The 22643-nt window shown below is 56.0% G+C and overlaps 7 protein-coding genes across 7 annotated transcripts; 3 read left to right on the forward strand and 4 right to left on the reverse strand.

Moving 5' to 3' along the window:
- Positions 1–135: 135 nt before the first annotated feature.
- Positions 136–6158, reverse strand: B0H18DRAFT_959975 (uncharacterized protein; the record flags this gene model as incomplete). Its single annotated transcript, XM_048042884.1, has 18 exons — positions 136–364; positions 624–736; positions 1071–1169; positions 1373–1416; positions 1680–1936; positions 2131–2291; positions 2349–2427; positions 2473–2537; positions 2634–2891; positions 3246–3299; positions 3352–3471; positions 3529–3801; positions 3873–4049; positions 4108–4327; positions 4377–4545; positions 4906–5103; positions 5447–5900; positions 5967–6158. 18 exons carry the CDS (start codon positions 6156–6158, stop codon positions 136–138), a joined length of 3162 nt encoding a protein of 1053 aa, XP_047886426.1.
- Positions 6159–6866: 708 nt separating this feature from the next.
- On the reverse strand, positions 6867–7646 carry B0H18DRAFT_822342 (uncharacterized protein; the record flags this gene model as incomplete). The annotated part of the gene is made up of 1 exon (XM_048039308.1): positions 6867–7646. A coding segment is annotated over one exon (780 nt), but the record flags the coding sequence as incomplete, so codon positions are not given.
- A 3747-nt stretch (positions 7647–11393) lies between these two features.
- B0H18DRAFT_887376 (uncharacterized protein) lies at positions 11394–12925 on the reverse strand (the record flags this gene model as incomplete). The annotated part of the gene is made up of 3 exons (XM_048041168.1): positions 11394–11818; positions 11974–12173; positions 12243–12925. 3 exons carry the CDS (start codon positions 12923–12925, stop codon positions 11394–11396), a joined length of 1308 nt encoding a protein of 435 aa, XP_047886428.1.
- A 672-nt stretch (positions 12926–13597) lies between these two features.
- On the reverse strand, positions 13598–14678 carry B0H18DRAFT_887368 (uncharacterized protein; the record flags this gene model as incomplete). Its single annotated transcript, XM_048041167.1, has 3 exons — positions 13598–13900; positions 13956–14281; positions 14327–14678. The coding sequence occupies 3 exons, from the start codon at positions 14676–14678 to the stop codon at positions 13598–13600; spliced, it is 981 nt and encodes a 326-aa protein (XP_047886429.1).
- Positions 14679–15732: 1054 nt separating this feature from the next.
- On the forward strand, positions 15733–17450 carry B0H18DRAFT_959976 (uncharacterized protein; the record flags this gene model as incomplete). Its single annotated transcript, XM_048042885.1, has 5 exons — positions 15733–16170; positions 16229–16356; positions 16414–16756; positions 16810–17034; positions 17085–17450. The coding sequence occupies 5 exons, from the start codon at positions 15733–15735 to the stop codon at positions 17448–17450; spliced, it is 1500 nt and encodes a 499-aa protein (XP_047886430.1).
- Positions 17451–17584: 134 nt separating this feature from the next.
- B0H18DRAFT_1125761 (uncharacterized protein) lies at positions 17585–18996 on the forward strand (the record flags this gene model as incomplete). Its single annotated transcript, XM_048035056.1, has 3 exons — positions 17585–18136; positions 18196–18597; positions 18700–18996. The coding sequence occupies 3 exons, from the start codon at positions 17585–17587 to the stop codon at positions 18994–18996; spliced, it is 1251 nt and encodes a 416-aa protein (XP_047886431.1).
- Positions 18997–19400: 404 nt separating this feature from the next.
- B0H18DRAFT_1125762 (uncharacterized protein) lies at positions 19401–21012 on the forward strand (the record flags this gene model as incomplete). Its single annotated transcript, XM_048035057.1, has 7 exons — positions 19401–19752; positions 19804–19947; positions 19994–20254; positions 20313–20375; positions 20424–20534; positions 20605–20804; positions 20851–21012. The coding sequence occupies 7 exons, from the start codon at positions 19401–19403 to the stop codon at positions 21010–21012; spliced, it is 1293 nt and encodes a 430-aa protein (XP_047886432.1).
- Positions 21013–22643: the final 1631 nt, after the last annotated feature.

A 22643-nucleotide genomic window follows, 5' to 3' on the forward strand; every position in this document is an offset into this window, starting at 1 on the left:
TGAGGTGGACATAGCAGAGCACGAATGCTTTGAAAGGGACCAGAGGTCGGCGTAGGACGGGAGGACGGGGCGGGGGCACAAGCGCTCAAGGCGACTCTGGCGGACTCCGGTGCCGTACTAGACGCCAACAAGCGCTTACACATCCCAGACGAGGACGATGATGCGACTGTTTTTCGCCAACGCTCGATAGAGCACCAACATCCGCTTCTCGCCAGCGGAGTAGTTGCTCCCCTCGTCGCCGACGAGAGAGTCCAGACTGAACTTCGCCTCCGCCACGGCGTCATGCGCCCCGTCCTGCGGCAGTAGCCACGTCCGCTGGATGGCAGAGATCAATTGCGCATCCGTGCGGGTGCCCTCTGAGTCTCTACGGGGATATTGATCAGGCATCGTCAACGTGGTGTGCATAACAGTGGACGTGGCTTCGTGTGGTCTCCGTCAGACGGCAGCTCGGTGCAGTACGTGTCAAACAGCTCGTCGTCGAAGGCGAGCGCGCGGAGGGCGAGGGTGCAGAGGCACGGCGCGTCCGCCAGGGTGATGGGGAAGGAGGGGGAACCCAAGCGGCAGCGGGAGTCAGAGAGGGATCAGGAGAAGTCAGTGCCCGTGCCGAACAACGTGGCCTTCACTTGTGACCTTTGGAACTTGGAACTGTGCCGCCATGTCCATCATGGGGCGTCGACACAGAACGACCCACTCGCTTCACCAGCCCATCCTTGACAGACCACAGCTCCGAGCCGACCTGAACAACGGGTGCGGCACGACCGCGGCTAAGTGAGGAATTCTCTGAGCCTGTATGGGAGCTCGCGGAGGCGGTGGCAGCCGGGCATAACGGGTCATCCGACGTAAGAAACGACATGAGAGGGCGGGGATAACACGAGTGTCTTATCGACTCGGGCTCAGTGTGGAGGACAGAGGGACGCAGGATGGGCGATAAAGACTGAGAGCGCGACTTGAGGGAGGGCCGGGAGAAGGAAGTCGTCGTCAGAGCGGTCGACGCCGAGCTGCAGCCGCCGAAGGAGAACCAAGAATTAGAACAGGTGATGGTGGATGTCGATGTGGAGACTGCTACGCACGGACGATGAGGATCGCATGCCGAGCGAGCACGCATTGCTCAATCTGTACAACAGGACGATGTCGACCTTGCTAGGGCTGATCGTCTTGCTGAACCTGGCCTGAAGAGCGCGATGTCGAGCACAACGAGGACGAGAATGCTGCAGAGCAGGTTGAGCCGTACGCTCAGCCACTGCTGGATCACGATGACTATGTAGCAGGCCCTGTTCTCCACGTCGAGACCGTCTTCCGTCTTCCGAATGAATCTGCCCTGCACGGGCGTAAGTTCCTGGGTACGACTGCGTCGTTACGATGCGATACTCACTTCTTCTCTATGTGCGCGGACGGTGCTAATGCTGGTGAGCGATTCTGCGCATATCGTTGTCAGTGAAGGAAGAATGGAGATACTGGTGCAGCGTACCAACATAGGCAGAGTACGATTTTGACCGCAAGACAGAGTCCAGGCGTTTGTCTCGACCGAGATGCGGCGGTGGAGGGCAGCATATGTCCCCATGTAATCCCCTTGAGTGAAGCCCTTGACGCTCTCCGCAGTCCACTAGCCAAGGAATAGGTTGTTGGCGGCTGCAGGCGGGGTCATCAGTAGCTCTACTCTCACACAAAGGGGGACGGACCTTGGGTGCCCTGCATGAGAGCTACCAATGATAGGAAGACCGGAGCCCACACAAGGCCCCCGGCGCAGCGGTAGTAAGTGCTGTGTGTGGTCCACACCACCGACTCCGTGAGCCGTGTTTCTGCCTGCATCAGCTCAGGGTGCGCATCCTTGGGCTCCTTGCTTGCGCCAAGTGCAGTGGACTTGTCGACCATTACTCGCGGCCAATCGCCCCATACCATAGAGCGTGATATCCGCGCGGCCGAGGCGGTCACCTGTCTATCATCTCCGCCTTGAGCACGCTCTGCAACTCACACGCGAGCCTGGCCGTCCCGCACTCGACCTCACGGCTCACTGCATTCAGCGCGCGCAGGCGACGGATTGCAGCAGTGAGAAGTGCATAGACAAACACCCTGGGAAACTAGCCACAGCGAGTAGGTTCGCTCTACCGCTCGTCAAGAACGGGAGCTCACCGCCCGGTCATCAACGCATGGTCGAAACCAAAACGGACGACCGGGGCGAGACGGGGGCGACGGATGGGCGGGCGAGGCGTGGGCTGCAGTTCGGATATCTTCGCGCGAAGCGTCGCCTTCGCTAGCGCATTCGGCGCGGCAAGTACGTGGTAAGGGGTTTTCTATACATCGAAGACAACGGTTAGCATCGAGTGAAGGAGAAATTTCACGCCACGCACCTCTTCTTCGCACCCTGGCATGGCTCCTCCTACGGTACCGCTCCACCGGCTGCGCGACTCGCCGACTTTGCTTCTGTTGCTGCGACAACGACGCGCCCGCTACGCTGCGATCGCTGAGACTGACCCGCGTAGCTGAGACTGCCCCGTCCAGAGTCGAGGGCGTGAAACGAGGTGGTCGACGCCTTGGACCTGTGAATCGAATTCGGGTGGCGGTGAATCCGCCATCGGCGACAGTCCCCTGTGGATGGTCAGCTTCGGGTAAGGACACGCGAAGAGCGCACTTACAGGACTCCGCATAAAAGCGACATCCTGCCAACGTTTCACAGAGAGTCGTCGCGCATCTCCTATGTCGACCTGGCGGACGTCCTCGCGGGCTAGGCCGCCGTGCTTCGACCCGCCAGCTGGCGGGTCCCTTCGTTCCGGGCGGGCTTCGGACGGACTGCGACGGCGGGGCTGCGACGGAGGTGCTGCAGCTGCGGGATGGTGGACGCCGTGAGCGTTGAGCGCCGTCGCATGTAGCATGACGGGCTGCAAGTCGTCGGACTGAAGCGCTGAGGTCGCGGGGCGTGAGAGCATGACGTAAGCCGTCATTAGCGCCGCCACATCCCCATGTCGAACTCGAAAACATATCGACTCCCCGAGTTGCGTGGGGACGCGACCCGGAGGAACTCATGGTGACAGTCGGCGAGTAATATTAGAGGTCAGGACACTTTAGCTTTACAATAACGGATGCAGTAGAACAATCAGACGACGGGCGACTCGGACGCGGGTGGTGTTGAGACTATCATGGCCTCCATAAAGCATACGCATATGAATTGGTACAAGAGAAGTATGTTGAAGGCTGAATGCTCTCTGTCATGCACGTAGGAATCTACTAGCCTACGCGCGAGCGCTCACTACTCTGGCATACACCGCAGCCCAGCCGAGCGTCGTACGCCCCTGCTCCGATAGCTAGCACGAGTCGTTAGAGAAGAACGGCTTCGTTACGATGGACGTAGTTTACCTGCTGATATTTTTCGGCACGCTCGACGAACTCCGCCACGTTGGCATTGGTCTTGAGAAGGCGGTCGACTGCAATTCCATCCTTGAGTTTGGGTACAGTCTCGGCCTTTTTCATCAGTTCCTGTAGTTCTCCGTGTCGTCAAAGCATAATTCCTCGTATTCGAAATCGACAACGCACCCAAAGAGACTCTTGAAGCTTTCTTTGGGTGTGTCCTCTGTCGTGAACTGTCATATTCAATTCCTCAAGTTGCTGCATCACCCCGTCGAAATCTGCGCGCGTCACGGTAGACAGACCACTGGATTCCCATCTGCGCTGAGCCGTCGACTGAATTTCCAGCGCGTCGCGCAGATCGGCTCCCCGAAACGCTTCGATCCCTTGGAGATCGATGATAATGGCGTTTCCTTGGACTTCCGTGTTGCCGAAACAAGGTGTTTCCTTCAGCGGAGATAGCTGTTTGCAAAGCTCATCCTTCGAAATAGCCACTCAGCATGATAGGTGAAACCTGACGCGGGATGGCTTACCTCTGTGGCCTCCAGTATCGCCAATCGCTGTTGCAGCTCAGAAGCCACCTCGTCCAGAGTGCCCCCTTTCTGCCACAGAGTCTCGAAGCCCGTGCGCGATGATACCATCATCGTAAGGACTGTGAGCTTCTCTTCGGCGGCCACGACCCGGTGTGCTTGTTCGAGTAACGTCGCGGTCTGCCAGTAGTCAGGACATGGTCAACGGGGGTCCGGGATACAGTAAACGCAGACTGACCTCAGTGTATGTTGCCTGCAATGTCGATTTGAGGGAATGGACCATCTTTATACTCCTCAGGACTCGTGCTGTACTCTGCAGTCTCCTGGCCTTCTGCGCCTGATGCTGAATACGCTTGAGCACTTCTTCTCTATAGGCTTTGTTCTGCTTCTGAAGCCGCCTCATTGGAAAGGTCACGTCTTCGAGTCTGTGGTAGCTGATGCCATTTAGAACAAGACTTCTGTAAAACAATGAGTCAAGCAAACTGAACTTGCATTAGATCTACGCACCTCCGGAGCTCTAGAGTGTATGCCACTCCAGCTTCCAGTATGGCCTTTCTGCTCTCGGCCACTTTCTGGATGGCACTAGCCAACGGGACGACATCGGTAGCAGACATGACTGCGAAGGATTCTTCGAGTTGCAGCGGGACGGCGGAGGAGATGCGTAGCGGGACGACGACTTGAGGTGAAGGTATGCAGTGTGGTTAATGCTTCTTTCAGCTACGAAGGTGAACAAAGGAGTCCACTGCAGGTGTCGCCCATGTGGCATTATACAAAGGCGGTCTAAGAATGCTTTGTTCGCGGAAAACATTTCGTAGAAAAAGGTTCGCATAATGAACCTACCACTCGCAGAGACGGTAGGTAGTCGTGATACAACATTCGGAGACGAATTTACCAGTCCAATTTGAATCAACAAGTCCGTGTATCTAGCCATGCACCCGAGTAGAGATCTCTGCTCTCAACAGAACACCGTACGTTCCGCAGCTAGCCGCAAACGGGGATGAGTACTGGTTAGCATTCAAGTTATTGATGCGCGTACCCTGTTTGCGGAATAGCTTAGCACCGGTCTGCGCCCACTTCAGAAGAAGCGCGAAGTCCTGGGCAGACGAAGCACCCGGTATAGTCGGCATGCCTCGAGGATACGCATTTCCAATGCATAGACGAGCGCGCACTACCAGACACACTCGTCCCCAGCTGTCCTTGTTCGGTCCGCGGCTCCACTCCGCCTGCGAATAACCTGTTGAATGGGCGGGAGTACTGGACGTGATAGCATGTCTTCGAGAGCAGTTGAGGGCCTGAGATCTCAGCGTCAGGGAATGAATAGTATGCTGAGAAAGAATCTCCGCCTCGAAGGACCTCTCGTTGGAGGGATCGCGGCCTCTGGACACTGTTCCCAATGATTAGCCAGCAGACCCATCGTGTCGAGACGATCGCTCGTTACCTGCGAACTAGATGCACATCGTCCATACTCTGCACTTTTGCAGGGGCCACAGATAAGTCTTGGGTGGACACTCCGATGCATATGAGGATCATCAAAGCGGCGATGGTCGTGTATGCGACAGGTCGCCTCCAAGACGAACGCATCGCATGGAGGGTTGGCCGCAGCACAAGACGTTGTCCGAGTACAGCCGCCGTGTCGAGGCATGTTAAGAGCGCAATCAAACCCTGGATGAGTAGGTAGACAGACATTATGCCGCATATCCGTAGATATGGAGCGACGGCGCTGTAAACGTATGAAAGGGAATCCGAGGCGAGGATGAAGATGCACGGAGCAATGCCAATGCAGATCATCAGGATGTCCGCGAAGAATTGGAGCGCTGACATAGCAACACGCAATGCGGCCAAGAAGTTTGCAGGGGTTAGGGTGCGGATGGACCCTGCGGCGAGCTTGAGGACGCAAGCGGCAGAACACCACAAAATGGGACCGAAGCCATGGGCGGCAGGAATTGCACTTCCGCCGAGTGTGACGGTGCGGCTCAAGGACGTCCTGTTGTCAGGACTTGCATCAACTAGCGACTGCGCTCCGATCCCAGCCTATGAAAGAACAATATCACCAGCTCATCATAAGAACAACCCCACAAAAGATTGAGGGTTACGCACATCGTCATGGTCTGCATTACTGTGCTGGAGCCTCCAACTGTGTTTCATGCGCGCACGCTCCTCTTCGTAGATGCTTTCAGAGTCCCTGAACGCCATTGACCTCCATCCATGCAGTGCCCTTGACTCGTCCAGTATCTCGCTCGGTGAATCAACGGTTCGGATGGAAGGAAGTGGCGTATCCTGCGCTGCCATTGTTTTCTGCCGCTGCAAGAACGCCAGCCGCGGTGCTGCGATCCTCAATTGGTCCTACGACGCTGATCAGCCTGGCTAATCACGACGGACAGAGTAGGTTGCCCTACAGTGCGCAGTGGCGTATTATGCGCCGTCGTTGTATCCCGCTGATGCAAGAACGCCCGACGTAATGCGGCGATCTTCGATCGGTCCTACAATGCTGGTCAGACTGGCATCCTCACGACGGTCGAAGTCGGTTGCCCTACAGTGTGTTTGCGCGTTGCCTAAAAAGCGAAGCTTGAATAAAGAAGTTGAAGTTTTTGGACTTTGTTCATACGCACCCTTGCCTCTCTCGTAGTATCAAATTGGGGGGGCTCCCCAGGCGAGCCAGATAACGTCCGGAATAGTTTCCGGGACGAAGTGTTATCGAAGTCGGCCTTGCGCTTGTACCGCATTTGAAGGGGAGTGTTCGGTCTGAGAGTCAGCGCATTGTCGCTCCCAGCTGGACGGGAGGATGTGACCTGGGTGACGCGCCAGCACGCGTCGCATCACGCCTCTAGGCGCCCGACTTCGCAAGCGGACAGTCGAATTCAGATTGCCGTGCATCTGCCAGTACCAACGTAACGATACGAATAAAGAGGAGTGTATCTCGAGTGTGCAAAAGTAATAGCAAGATGGACAACAGAGACGATAGCGTTTGAAAGCAAATTGAATGCGCGTTCAGAAGATCTAAGGGCAACGTCGGGGAAGGATGGGAAGCCGGACAGCCCATTCGAAAAACGTCTCCACGTAATATTGCACTAAAACTCGTTCGACATAGTTCATCTGCCCCTCCGTGAACTGGTACTCGAGCCTGGTGCAGTTACGCAGCGAATCAGGGCAGCGGGGCCATCGCCGCACAACACGAAGCCACCTATCTAGTGCCCTACCTCGTTCGTCACGTAGTTCTGAGGCGAGGCCTTGCTGGGCAGCAGCGAGATCAGAGACCTGCAAGCTGCACGCTCCAGGGAAGATTGCGCATATCAATGCCTCGCGCGTAACCTCTTCGGATTCAGCATCTAGCCCTGAATGCGCTGCATTTGGGACCATAACCCGGTCAAGTTCCAGCAATTCGTACTGGAAAGCGACTTCGTGAAGCTCCCACAAGACTTGCGGCCAGAGCCGAGAGGGCATGGGGCCGTCAAAGCTGTGCTCCATCCACTGTATGACTCCACTGGTCCGAGCGCTGAGTGCCGAGGGGGGTAAAACCTTCGTCAAGATGGCGGCGAGATGCGATCGTCGCTCGCCGGCACGAGTCATGCTGCTGTCCGAGGAAAGGACATCCCGAGCATTCTGGAGATAGTCGCGCCAGAGCTGCGACGAGAGAGTGCGAGGAACTGCCGCATTGCGACAGCTGAGGACATACATCCACGGGACTCGAAGATCAAGCCAGGCTGAAAGGTATCGCTGCCTTTTTTGCTCGTCCTTGACCCCCAGGAACCAGTCTGATCGCGGTAAGAAATAGCCCCATTTCCCCTTCGCACTGATGTGGTGATATCGAGTAGTTTTAGCTGCGGCGGCGAATCCGGGAATGGGCGGTGGCAAGAGGGGGTCAATCATGGGGGCAAAATCGGCTCCATCAGGAAAAACACTTTAGTTGTCCAACTGATTGGCAGGTTTCCAAACCTGCCCCAACCTGGTCGAACAGGTTGCAGAGCAGTTGGAGGGCACTTTGAAAGCGTTACAGTCGCTCTCAGTCGCTCTTTTCCGTTGATGTCTACTCGTCAACCAGTGCACTTACTTTGAATCCAGTTATGAGAGCACTTTAATCCGAGGCAATCAATTCCATGTTATGACCATGATAATATACTATTGCAGGTCATGGATGTCACACCACGGATGCAACAAGGAGACAGGATGATATTAGCAGCCTGTACACGAGCTCTATTTAGTATACAAGTATACAACTCAGACAGGGGCCACTGGCATGAGAGGGGCTGGCAGAAACAACGTATTTGTATGTGGCTAATTGTCCTCGGTCGGCAAGCAGGTGAACGAGCGAGTCAATGAATAGGTAGGTAAACGAATGGGTGGTACAGTGGGAGGGCGAGCGAACGAACGAGCATCACGCCAGCGTGAGCAGGGGAAGGCGATGCTAGGATGCGGGAAAGTGATGCACCCACGATCGTGTATGTTCTTGCCACGGCTGGTACGGCCTGCAAGATACACGTACATCTCGGCACTCAATGGGATCCGGAGTGACATGACGCACGTGAGGGTAGTCGACACCGCGCGCAGACACGTCCGAGGTGACGAGGACCGTGGACGTGCTTGCGACCTCACGAAATGATGCAGCGGCCTTGTCGTGTTGCGCCTGACTCGGCTTCGAATGGAAATCGACGACCTTGATCGTTATCCGGCCTTCGAGCCTTGTGACTACTGGTTGTGTGCGAGGAGACGGACAAGATGAGGGAACTGATGTAGTCGGTCCGCGCGCAGAGCTCGACAGGTGGAGAGCGTGGTGACATAGTCGAACGGCCGGTGGAAGTAGATATCAGAGGCGCGGAGGCAGACGTCGTCGAGCGTGTGTGAATGTCGGTGACATCGAGGTCCAGGGGCGCGAGCGCACGTCTGGCATGTCGAGGATGCAGACGTTGTCGAGGGTGATGTCGGGGAGGTGCGAGTAGACGTCCTTGCAAATCTCCCAGAGCAGCTCAGCCAATATCGGGCCCATGCCCACGCCTGATCGACTCTCATATCTCCCTTTGTCTTCAAGTTGAGCAACTCCAGAGATATGGAGGACTCGAATTGGGACAGGCACGCTTCGCGCTCGGTAGAATAGGAGAGGATGTGGTGGTGCAGCGAAGCGAGAGAGGTGCGGGAGGTCGAGAGCTTCTAAAGAGGGGGCCAAGGATTGGCAGAGGGTGATCGTCCGGCAAGCACGGGGAGCACCTCGGTAGCAGGGCTGGAAGTGAGCCACGAGGCAGCTGTCGAGATGTCCCAGCAGGGCGCGTGGGCACGACCTTTTCAGCAGCTCGAGGCAGAAGCGGGCGAGCAAATGAACGGACGGGTGAGCGGGCGGACTGACGGACTAGCTGAAAGATGGAAGGACGGACGAGCGAGTGGGCGGACAGGAAAGTGGGCGGAGGAACGAGTGCGTGGATGAGCGAGTGGACATACTAGTGAGCGGGGACGGGCGGCCGGACAGACGAGTGGGTGGATGGGCAAGTGAGCGGGCAGACGGATAGACGAGCGGGTCGTGCACTGAAAACAGAGGAAGATGGTCTCCCGTAAGCAGACCCTAAACACAACACTTGTTGCGTGGGTGAGGGCGATTGAAGATATGATACATCGAGGGGCGCACCTTTGGTGTCCGAGCCTTCGCACTCGCTCTGCTTTCCTTACTCCGGGCTCGCCCTCTCCGTCCAATTACCCTCTACCTTCTCATTCCGCGTTCGTGTTTGAGGACCAAGGGACGGCGCGGATGCCAGTGCCTCGTAGGTGGTCTTGATGGGAGTAGCGGCAGTGAACGAGTCGTAAGGAGCGGGTCCCGCTCTGGAAGGGGCTACAGATACAGTGGGCCGGTGAGTGCGCGAGAAGGGGAGCGGGCAAATATATAGGTAAGTGGGCGGATGGATGAGGAGACATTGGAATGAGCAGAGGGGTGGGTGGCTGAGCCGCTGCAGACGAGCGGACGAGCGGACGAACGGACGCGAGAGTCAAAACACAGTAGAGTTGGCAAATAAGTCGATGAGTGCACAATCGGGATAGCATCCAAACAGGCGGAAAGACGGTTGAACGAGCGAGTGAGCGAGAAAGTAGACAGACAGTCGAGACGTGCGAGGAGGGCCAAGGCAAGTTACTAGGCGAGTGGCAGACAAGTCCTCGTTCAAAAACGTGACTTATAATGTACATATGCACTGGCAGGCGTATCTCTACCGTACCACAAGCCCGTGGCGCTGCCCTTCTCCGATATCCAACTGCACATCAAGACACGCGCATTGGGTCTTGCTGTCTTGCTGCGATATCCTCGGGCTTGGGCGAATTATACAGCGTAGGGACGCGACGTCGGTCCATACAATCTTGTCGAATGGGATGGGGTACCAGCGCCGAGCATAACGAGCTCAGCATATGTCTCTCTGTCGATAAACTGGTATTGTAGAAGTAGCGTGAGCTTGGCTATAGAGTGGAATGATTTGACATACTGCCTGGATCCATGTCTCCCATCTTAGCCACCTACATACGTCGGGTGGCACTTCGAGCGGGTCCTGTTCTCTCCCTCCAGTTCCTCGTCCATTCACTCACCCTCCTCAGTCTCGGCATGCTCAACGCTGTTCTTGTTCGTCCAAGGAACGTCACTCGTAGTCGACTGTGCGCTAGCCTCGGCGGTGTAATGCTCCACGAACGTCTCCTCGCCAACCGTCTGCTCGTTTCGCGCGGCCTCGTGCGCTCCACGCGAGCGAGAAGGCTCGTTCGACGGACAGGTCGGGCAACGGGTGGAGGTGCGCAGAAGATCAGTGCTTGGTCACGCCCGCCAGAGCCCGGCCGTGCATAGCAGGGGGAGGCGGCAAGCTCACTGGGCTCGAGCGCATGCTCATCCCGGATGCTCGCATACCTGCCCATCCAAGGCCCTGCGCGCTGTCCATCAGAGGCAGCACGCGGAGTTAAGGAGCAGCCTCGGCAGGACAGGAGGTACGAACCTCCAAGTAGGGGGCGTAATACCCTGGGTCCGTGGAATTTTCCCTTGGTCACGGTGGCCCTCCGTAACCTACAGCCCTGGAACTGTCCGCAAGTTTCGGGCGTGCGAGCGTGGCCCGCTATTGAGGAGATGGACGCCACCGAGAGGTGCTTGTGCTGGTTGGTAATCCGAGTGAGCGAGCAGACGGGTGGCTGGCGAACGAGCGGACGCGCAAGTCACTGGCAACCGAACGGTGCAGTGGATCGGTAGGCGGCGAGTGCACAATCAGGCTGGTGTGCAATGGACGGGAAGAAGGGCATGAATGAGGGGTGGGCGTCGGACGAGCCAGTGGACAACGACGTGGTCGAGATGTCATGCGAGGTGGGCAAGGCTCCGTCACGGTGGCGGTCAGAACTCTGAATGCTGCGTGAATGTTGACTGGAGTGATCCCTGGAATGGCTATGGTGAGACTCCGCGCAAAGAACGAGATCCGGCGATCCGCCTAGTAGAACTGTGAAGGCCCTTGTCGCACTGTGAGATGAAGAGCGGTGGGCACGAAGGCTATGGCGGAGTCCCTCCGGGTCGATTCGGCAGCATGGCTACCAGAGTGTTTGATAACTGTACATACTTGCCCAATTATTCAGATGAAAGCTACGCGCGAGGTCCAATACGTTGTCTGACGTCCAATTGTCGGGAACCACACCATTGGGGCCCTCCGGGAATGATGGCACTAGTTGGCAAGATTGAGTTATGTGTTCGAGAGGTATGATCGAGGCGTGGGGTAAGCCGTCGGCGCGAGGAGCGGATTTGCGCACGGTGTACATAAGATGCGCAGGGTCGGCGGCACTGGAGAACGGGGCATACCACTCGACGTAAGCGAGTGGCCCTTTTGGCCACCACGAAGGGGCAGGACCACCTCCATGGATGGCGGATAGTTTCCTGGGCAAGGTGAAGATTACCTTGACCCGTCCGGCTCTAGTACCTGTAAGACATAATAAGTAGTCACGACCGTGACTGGGATATGCTACTGCATGTACTCGCCTCTGACGCCTGTTGATTCAGCCTCTTCATTTTGCAACGCGACAACTGTGTCGAATCGATTCTTCCGACCCTGCCTCGTGGCACCAGGGACTGCCTTCACTTCGTCGAAATCCTCCTTGCCGTCCAGTAGTTCGTAACGCTTGAACCGGAATCTGTGGTAGACGTCAACACGGTCGAATGGCAACCACGTCTGCTCCAAGTTGCGTCGGCTGAGTCTGAGCTCTTCCGGCTGTAAGTCGTTGATCAGTCGAAGGAGCGCAGTCTTGAACGCCGGAGCATGGTGACGCTCCTGAATGCCTACGATGTTTTGCTGAGGGGCCTGCGGATACTTAGCGAGTCTGATACATCGTCCGCCACCGACGTCGTCCGTCTGGACCTCGGAGGTGGTGTCGTCCGAAGCTGTCGACGGTGGTGGTTGGCCAGGACATGCTCCGTGGTCGTCGTCCTCGGACTCGTTTGGCTCGTCTTCTGCCTGGCATTGGCCTTGGAACACCTCGTACATAGTGATCTTCTCCCGCCGCGAGATCCACTTGACCATCTGCGGAAATTCATCGCGATGGTTCGTTGCGCGCCACGCATCTTTTGCGAAATCGATGTGTAGTCTCTCGAATGCTTCAGTATTGTAATTGTCCGTTGTGCCGTAGAGTCGGATGGATTCGGCATAGTGGAGGAGGCTGTGGATCTTCGGTATATTGAGAGAATCTCGGATCCCGAGCTTAATGAGGACATCTTTATGCTTGTGGAATGTGTCGAGCGCGTCAGTGAGGTAGCGTAGGGTGTCATCGTCATGGGTAGGATACTGTGCAAGGTATATGAAATCTAATAGTGAGCGAAACACGGTCATGACGGGTTTCGGAATCTTCCCTATCAGGCACCCCAAGAGCACCTTCGCCATTTCTTTTCGTTCTTTCCCGGATACCTGCGCCAGCGAGGAGATCCCGTGCTTGAAGTGGCGGACGCCGAATGCGGGAGGGAGGGAGCGGAGACGGTGGTCTAGTTCCGTAGGCCCTAGAAGGTCGTGACACCAAGAGACGAGGTGTTTAAAGACACCCTGATATAATTGATGCAGGATATCAGGGGTCACCGACATGTGTATGTCGGTGTACGGAAGGCCGGTCCAGAACGGCTTCGTGACGGCACCGCATACTTCCCTCTCCATGCACTGACTTTGGCTGCTGCTGGCGTGTTAGAGTCTGCCCATGCCTCGCTAATGGTTTCTGCCGTGGACTCAGAGGTGCGCGAATTGCAGGGAGAGGGATCGCCTAGCTTGTCCGCCGGGCAGTAGCATTTTGGGCAGGTGCCGTATTTCGAGCAGGTGACGAGCGTCTGTTCGGGGTAGTCGGCGACATAGGCTGCGAGTACGGGATGCACCCGTCTGACAGTCCCGTCGCCGCTAGTCACGTCCATGCCTTCCTCGCCGGCGCGGATGAGGGGACGCAGGATTATCCTCATTGCCGCGTGGAAGAGACGCTGGTTTCGCGCTTTACGCTGGCGCTTCGTGAGCCTGTCCTTGCTGACCTTCGAGACGGGAAGGTACCCTAGTAAGATGCAGGCATGTTCAGTAGGCTTGCGGCGGAGAGCACGGGGGATATTGCCTAGTGTGAGATACACTGGGTAGGCCGACTTGTTGCCGCAGAACTGAGTAAGTTGTGTTTTATCTGTTGAGATTATCACGGGCGCGACTGCTGCGCCGTCCGGGAGTAGAGACTGAAGTATGTAAAGACATTAGTTTGTCGTACGTAGCAATGAACGAAGCACTAAGTCACTGTACCTGTACCGCGTTCCACCATAATCCTGTCCACATTTCGGAGTAGATTCTCTTCGTTCTTGATCGGTCGGCGAATACGCGTCGCGGTCGATACACGACGTCTTTGGCATGTGCTGGATTTCCGAGAAGGGCCTTGATCGCTTCGAGGATGTCCCTGTAACGTACCAAGTGCTGCTCATCGATACGATCCGGAAACGTCAGAGACGTGGTTTTCCATGCAGCGCGGTCGGGAAGGGCGTCTACTTTGATGAACAACTCGCGAACATCCTTGAACGTGAGTCCTAGTTTCTCTACGACCTGGCCGCCAATTCAGGGAAGTAAGGCGATAGAAATACGGCACTGCACAACGTACCCCTGGTATGCTAAGAAAACGATTTAGCGATCCTTGCCCCACATCCTCTCTAATTATCCAGTTCGCCACGCGCCAGTCGAGCTCTGAGGCGAACGGTCTCCATCGACCGTTAGGGTTTCTTTCCTGTGCGCATCCTCCCTCGTGCTCCTCGATGTCGACATCCATCCGGTCCTCCTCTGAGTCGTCGCTCCCTTCCGTTGCCGAGTCCTCCGCAAAGAACGCCTTCCATGTATCCACAATCCGCGGCTCCATTCGTATCACCCGGCCGGCTGTCGTATCGACATCTTCTACCCTTGTATCTTCGTCGTCGTCTAGGGCAGGGACCACTGGTGGTCGTCGGCGTGGAGCAGCCTCGGCTCGAGACGTTGAACCTGATGCTCCCCTGTCGTTTCCAGCTTCCTCAACGATACCCGCGGCCTCTGCTGGGAGTTCAAAGCGAAAGAGGTTACCGTGGTCGAGGAAAGCGTGGAAGTCTTCATAAGGTTCGTCCTCATCCATCGCGTCGTTGGTGCCGGACACATTGCACTCGGCGCTCTCGGTAACCTCTGGCATGTCGTGCTCAAGAGGAACTCTATTCTTTCCCTTGCGGTACCAAAGGCAAGATCGCGCCGTCGACATGTGCGCCATAAGCCCTTGGCTGGTCCTGCACGGCTTGTCACATGCTGGACAAGTTCTGTCGTCTTCTGTGCCCCGGGCGACGAACTGGTGATTTGACCTACGCATTCCTCTAGCCTGTCAACAAGTGCTGAGCTAATTGATTACTGATTTTTCGGACAGAGGACGGATTATTGCTACTCACTGGCTGCTGGTGTGGTTCTGTAGACTTTGTTCAGAGAGCGCGGGGAGTGACAGCGAAGCCAGGACAGAGCAGGAGCACGGCGTCTGATCTCACCGTCGACTGGCCCTGAACGGCCTGTCGTAAGCCTCTGACAGGCCGTGATGGCGCCCGGTACGACGTACGGGAGATTGCTCATCTCATTCATCCAGTATTCCAACGAATTTTGAGTTGATTGATTCCGAATATTGCGGCTGACTTTGCTTCCATTGCTGTTTTAGACTTCGGCACTCGTGAAAAGGGCATGGAGAGTGTGTTCGTAGCCCGCGCAGAGCGGTATTGTGGAGCGCCAAACCGATCTGAGAGCCGGCGCTGATCTCTATTCATTCGCTAATAAGGTGAGATTCCTATTTCTCCTCCTCTGGCCTCAGAACTCACCGCTGCTTATGTACCTCTGCACGTACTTCTGCTTGGCGGATGCGGCTAAGTTGACCCAATTGAGACTGCGGGAAAAAGTACACCGCCGTGGTGATCATTTCATTGCCTTCCTACGCTCGCTCTATCACTTACATATACCTGCCATCTCATAGAATCAAAACGAGCCTGTAGAACACAGACCGACGCGCCGGACAATACCGCCTCACCTATGGCGCACTGTCCGCGCGACTAGCAACAGACGGTCAAGGCACGGCGCTTACGGCATTGCCCAATACAGTTGCTGCCGTATCCCCTGCAACAGCAACCGTTTTGGGAGGTGTCGCTTGCATTTGGTGCGTCGGCCGCATCGCGAATCGTTGCTCGAGCTATTGGTTCTCGGTTCGAAAAGAAGGGTGCGCGATCCTCCTTCATGTCCTTGTGCACTGACGGACTGAAACCTGGAGGTGCCACTGGCACCGCCAAGGTCCGAAGGTTCACACGGTCGCTGTTTGTATGCTGACGGAGACCAACTTCAAGGAAGGCAGCAGGCCAACTCCCCCTTCGCTGCTCCTCACAGTACCCACTATGTCTGCTACAAAGGACCAGTCTCACGACACTTGCGAACACCCTAACTCCGACACCGACTCTGTCCATAGCGACGGCACCGAGTCCAGTGTTCCCAACTCTGACGCCACGCAGGCCTCCACCAATCCGCCTGGGACGCCGCCGAACGAAGTCCAGCAGCTCTCGGATGTCGCCATTCGGTCGCCGGGCAACTCATTCAGGGAGAACGATAGAATCACCGGACCCCACACCCGAATCCTCGCGGGCGAAATGCCCCTCGACGACATGGTGGATTCCGCGACAACCTTTGACGGTCTACCACAGCAGTTTCTAGGAGCAGTCCAGGCTGGATCTGCTCACGATGAATCTGATCGCAAGCTTTCCATACATCTCCTTGGGTACCTCCTCGAGCTGAAGCGCGAGTGGACTCACGCCTGCAGGCGTGGGTTTGTCACGCAGGTGAAGTTCTACTTCTGTATTGACCATGCTACGGGAACTGAGCACCAACCGCACACAGGACATTCACGGCGCCGATGAGAACCAGTACCACATATTGCAGAAGTTTGTGGTCAATGCATGGAACAACGAGACTGCCTCGTCCGATGTAGCTTCGAAGAGTTGGATTGCCTTCGTCCGGTGCATTCGGTGATTTAGATCATGTTCCTACTCCTACATCTATTGTACTGACGAGTGAACCACTAGCGTCGACTTCTGGTCTGCTGAGCACAAGATCGTGCTCATCGCACCAACGCTCGAGGAAGATCTTACCAACGACATCGCCAGCTATATGGCTTTGGTCCTGCGACAGAGTGAACCCGAGCCCTTCCGATCGACCATCGCCGCCGTGGAAGACAGCATTGTCAAGACGGATACCCTGCAGACCGTGCTCAAGTGCAGTGCAGTGCATATTGACGCTGCGGTCGATAACGAAGACTGCGACGAGAACGAGGTCTCTGGGACCGGGCTGCCGAGTGTTCTTGGTCCCCTCGTCTTCTTCTGCTCGGTGGCGCAGACAGCGGAAGAATTCGTGTACCAGACTGGCAAGGTGACTCACGCTGCATGCCTGTCCTCGACGTCTGAACATAACCGCTGTTGCAGATCGCGGAGCTCGTAAATAGCCAGCCGCTGCTGCAAGGCTTTTTGCACGCTCTCATTGGGCCCCCGCAGACGACCTCGTCTGCTACCACCGATTACGAATGTGGTCCGGGGGAGCGCATCGAGTGTCGCGTCCTCCTGTACAATCGTGACGATTTCCCGCAGTTCCTCCATCGCGCCAACAAAGCGAAGACACTCACCGACTGGAATCACAACGAGCACCACATGGTATGTCCCGTATAAAATAGTGTGTTAATATATTGACGCCTTCACCCCAGTGGTTGAAGACCACCCGTGGCCGCTTCCCCGTGACCGTTCCCGCGGACGGTTGGAGGAACTTCGTCCAGAAACTCGAAACCATCCGTATGTCCTATGCTGCGGTGGCTACCGAAGCGCGCCGTGCCATCCCACATCTTGGTCTCGACGCATTCCTTGCTGGCATGGATACAGAGGAGGGGGCTCCGTTCTCAGAGCGCGTGGCGAAGGACATAGGAATGCGTCTTGCTATAGCTGTCACGCGCGTTGTGCCGCGGGTGCGCAGCATGTCGCCGGAGGAGAAGGCGAGAGCGAGGTACTGGCGGTCCGCGCTTCCAATGTACATGGAGCGCGGATTCATCCGCCACGACCTCTTCGTCGATAATTAATTTACGATGTCCTCCACGTACACCATCATGCGTTTTTCTCAATATACTTAACGGCGTGTTCGACGAGGCGACACCGGCCAACTTGAAATCGGATCGAGGGCACTTCGATGGCAGGTACCCGCGCCAAAAAAGGAATGCCGCACCCAATCCTTGGGCCGCCGCGTGCGGTACACGCACATTGCATTCTCAGAGGAGGCTTCCTGTGGGAATGCAATGAGCGGCTTCTTACGATCGCACGATCGATACGCTCTGACTCTGACCTCCTCCACCGTTTCTTGGCTCTACTCTACTGCTACTTCACCGGCCCTCCCGCGTCCGCGTTGCTCTCGCCTCCGCTCATTCGTGACTCTGCTCTCGCGTCTGCATCACTCTCCCCTTTGCTCCGACGCGACTCCTCCTCACCGACTCTGTCGCATCAGCATCACGCCTGCGTACTCTCCATCTCGATGCCGGGCCCCGTCCACAACGGAGGCAACAGTACCGTCACCTCGCTCTTCGACGGGAAATTCAGGAAGATGGACGACTCGATCGGAGGCGGATACTACAGCTGCGTCGGTGAGAGGAACCGAGGGCACGGTTTCATTTCGGATTCGGAGTATATGATCGTAGTGGGTCGGTCGGGTAACGAAACCATGGTCAGCCAGGAGTTCTGTCACGCTCAGGGGATGCCCGATTGTATGCGCAAGGTGAGTTTCAATCTTCTCGTGGCTGGCATGGTACAAACGTTCAGCAGGTTAAGAGGCAGAAAGATCGCAACATGGCACCTCTGCTAGGATGGTTCATAGGCTGCGCCGTCGAGAAGCGGGAGGCGCGTAGGAAGCCGGACGACGGCGTTCTACGATCCTCGCAAGCCGCCAGAGCGCAAGACCCGCACGAGCCGCGTCGATGGGGGCAATGGTGCCACCGTACCAAGTTCCGCAGAAGCGAGAACATCTTTCCGCTCGACGAATACATCCTTAACCCCAGGTCCCACCAACTCCGGACAGACAAATTGAGCGCGACCGGGATCGCATTCGAAGGCTGTCCAGTATTCGGACAGGTCGAAATCGCGCTCATCTATATACCAGTAGAAGACGGCGACCTCGTCGATGCGGCCGTAGCGTCGCACTGGAACGCGAAGACAATCATGTCGAATTTCAAGACTATGGTCAGCATTTGCCAAATCGTCTGTGCACTCACTAACCAGCTAGTACTACAGTATATACGTCATGACATGAACGACACCGGCGTCACTGAAATGTGCGCGCAGTTGAACATTCTCATGTCGAGAGCATGGACTTTGTTCCATGCTCTCGACGAGTACGAGACCTCCGCGCACCTCACCGTCGACGACTTGAGTGTGGGCGCCCAGCCCTACGTTCGCCGCGCCTTGCGATATACCTATGATCCGTTGCCGACTCTCCCTTCCGACGTCGTACTCCCGCCCGAGGCGAGGTTCACAGAACGTGAACTGACCGACTGGGCCGTGCGCTCGACACGCTGCCTATGGCGCCAGATGCAGGTCATGACGACGACGCGTATTGAAAAGTGGTTGGCCACCGTTTGATTCTCGCTTGCTGTATGTAGTACATCCTCGCACTGCTCTGTCGTCGACGTCGTGTTTTCTTGCTCGTTGCTCAGTATCCAGCCAAGGTGACTCTCGAAATGAAATTATTTTGCGCAAACAATAGCGGCACTGGCTTCCCTGACGACTAGTGTCCGACTTTGCATTCGGTGCTCAGCCGTCCTGCAGACCCCTCGTCCCATACAAAATTCAAGAATGAATCACCTCCGCGTTTGTCCCTAGGTTGTCTACAGCATTTCAAGCGGCATCGGCGGCTACCTCCGTCTTCTAGAGCACAACACCCGTGACGGACCGGAGGCATCTCCGCATCATGATCTCCCACACGCACATTTTCCATCTTGGACCTTGCTCATACAACTTGTCGTCTCGCTCCATCTTAAGCTCAGATGTCTCGGCGCGAGACACGGTCCACTGCGCCGTCGAGGGAAACCCGTAGTGCTCCATCGAAGTCGAAGACCGCTGCCGCAAGCAAGCCGCCGTCCGTTGGTTCAAAACGGACATCGACTAACAAGCCAGCCTCGAAGAAGGGAGCGGCTGGCTCAACCAAGCCCGCATCCAGTCAACACGATGCCGCACCTGAAGTGACCTCCATGCCCTACGCCGAGCGACTCAGGTTAATGAAGACCGCGTTGAAGCCGCAGCGGCCGGACCTGACAGCGAAAGAACTCGATGTTCTGGCTCGCACCATGGTCGCGGGGGCAAGCAAGGGAGGTAACGCAGAGAAGGAGCGTTTTGACGGTTCGTACAGGCATACTGCTCAATATGGGAGGGACACTGACAAATACGTAGTAATACAAGCAAACGTTGCCAACATGATGGCAGACGAAGATGTCGGAGAGCACACATCGGACGAGATACTCGAAGATGACGTGAGTCTAGAGGACCAGTCTCCTCAAGCTTCGAAGGGAAAAGGAAAGCAGCAAGCCAAGACGAGTACGTACCTTACTCCGACTAAATCACAGTGCTCAACGGGCTGTAGCCTCCCCTCCTCCAACCCGAGTGTCTCCCAAGCAGCGCAAGAGGAAGGCTCGCCAAGATGAGGAGAAGGCGGGTAGTGCGGAGTCCAGCCCAGAGCAGCCCAAGAAGAAGCAGAAGAAGACACAGGCGACGGATGACGTGTCTCCCGCGCCCGTTGAAGTGGAAGAGTCAGGCTCGGTGCGGTATAAGAAGAAAGCTCAGGCTACGAAGAATGTGTCTCCCGGACCTGGCGATGTGGAGGAGGGTGAGACGACCATGCACCGTAAGTATTCATATGCCTATTATCACTTGCTCGTTGGCCTCATGGTACATTACAACAGGCAAGCCGGTGGAGAAGGACAATACGGTGTCTAAGGACGAGGATCGCGTCGCGTCTCTTCTAGGTAAGTGACGGCTTAGCTTGCATGCGTCGATTGGTAACTCTCGAATAGCTCGCAATTCAAACAAACCCAGAAGGACGCGTCGTGTTGGCCGGAGGGTGCTGGAGAGCAGCGATGAGGAAGCTCTGGGCACGGATGAGCAGCGATCATCCGATTCAGAAGGTAAGGCGATGCTATCACGGTCTACAATGCTGATGCGCGACCCGCTCCGCGACTGACTGCCATATGCAAGGTCCTCGTGTTACGGAAAGCAGCAGCCCCGATCGACGTACAAAGCGGCCGCGTAAGCAGAAGACCAACTCGCCGTCGGTGCATTCCCCCGTCAACATCGACGATTCGGGTGAGGACAGTAGTTCTTTCAAGCCGGCAGCCGACGAGAAGGACAACGAGAGTGAGGAAGATGTGGGCGAGGTGCATGGATCAGATGATGGGGTGGGTGATGGGAGACCATTATTGACTTTACTGACGTGCACCCTAGTTGATCATCAAGGACGTTGACCAGCACAGTGGCCGGAAGGGCAAGAAGAAAGTGTTGCCGAAGACTCCCCGCGCGAAGGACACCGCGTCACAGTCGAGCGACGATCCGTTGACGAAGGAGCCCATGAAGAGCTTCCTGCAGCGGGCCGAGCCTACTGAGTAAGATTTAACGTTCCGAACGTTAAAACCGGAGTGAGATTCGCCCGTCTCGAACGTTGCGGCCGGCGCCGGCCGGAGGGGTCCGGGTCCACGTTGCAGACGTTGTCGTTGCCAGCGATCCGGCCGGCTCTGCCTCGTCTCCAACGTTGCGGCCGGCCTCACCATCCCTGAATACTGTCCCCAATGATCCACCCGGCCTGTTTTCACAGTACGTTGCAATGCTCCGGCCGGAGTGCATGCCAGCCCTGCCCCCCTCCTCAATGCTCCGGCCGGCCTGTTTTCACCGGACGTTGCAACGCTCCGGCCGGACTACACCCCGGCCGCCCCCCTACTTCTGAACGATCCGCCCGGCCTCTTTCACCCAACGTTGCAATGCTCCGGCCGGAGGGTATGCCGGCCGGTCATCCCTCATTCCCAACGTTGCGGCCGGAGCAGGCAGAATTCAAAGTGGCCAGGCAGTCCACGCTGCAAACAGTCCGGCCGGTCAACAGATATAGCATTGCAAACGAGCCGGCCGGCCTCAGGCCCTACCACTACAAATGGTCCGGCCGGACTTTTTGCCGGCCGAAAACACAATGTCTCGGGCCGAGGGTACAGCCAAAACTCGGCCAAAGCAGCCAGCCATTTTGCCGGCCGAGCTTTTGCTTCACCCACCGGGCAAGCATTGTCTCGGGCCGAAAAGTTGACCATTTTCTCGGGCCGAAGATTTGAGTACTGCCTCGGGCCGAAGAGTTGGGCATTTTCTCGGGCCGAAGATTTGGCCGAAGCTCGGTGAAAACAGCCGGGCTGTCAGATTGCCATATAGGGAAATTTGGTATTGACTGGTAGTACTTCATTGATAGACTATAGTATCAATTCCCTAGTGACCAAAGATGTCTAGTTAGGCCAGGATGTGCAAAACAAGATTTACTCACAGGCTTCTTTGCACAACAAGTTAATCAATTTCTGAAGCCAGTTTTCTTTTCCCACACTGTTTGACTATCTAGGATGTGTTGTTTCAATGCATAGAGTATATCCCCAACAGGAATAGTCTTATTCTTTGAAGCTGAATGCAGAACATGAGATAAGGGGCATACAGGTATGGTACCGTGCTGAACAATGTTGACTCCTGCAGCCAATGTACATTCAAAACAATGTTTCACCATCTAGAATAGTTCATTTCCTCACAAGGACTCAGTTCTCCAAAGGAATAGTCTTATTCACACAAGCTGAATGTGGTACAGAGTTAAGGGGATCATGCACTCCGGCCGGACCATCTCCTATGAGGATGAGGATTGGCCGGCCGGACTGTTACCAATGTAAATGTTTCTGTGGCAAGTGCAATGTGCATGCTGGTACAACATTTCAGTGTGACACCCAGACAGACAATAATCCAAAGTATGTCTCTCACAATATAATGCATATTCACCTTATCTTCATCCCCGAGTTCAGCTTCAAAGAATAAGACTATTCCTTTGGGAGACTTGCTTGTTGCATTGAAATGTGCTACTCTAGATTGTGGAACATTGTGGGGAAAGCATATTGGCTTCAGGAAGTGTACACAGTATGACATGTATACCCATGCACCCTTGCCTTAACTCTGTACTACATTCAGCTTATGTGAATAAGACTGTTCCTTTGGAGGATTCACTCCCT

The sequence above is a fragment of the Fomitopsis serialis genome (genome assembly GCF_022376445.1).
Source record: "Fomitopsis serialis strain Sig1Antser10 chromosome Unknown B0H18scaffold_167, whole genome shotgun sequence".
NCBI classification, from domain to species: domain Eukaryota; kingdom Fungi; phylum Basidiomycota; class Agaricomycetes; order Polyporales; family Fomitopsidaceae; genus Fomitopsis; species Fomitopsis serialis.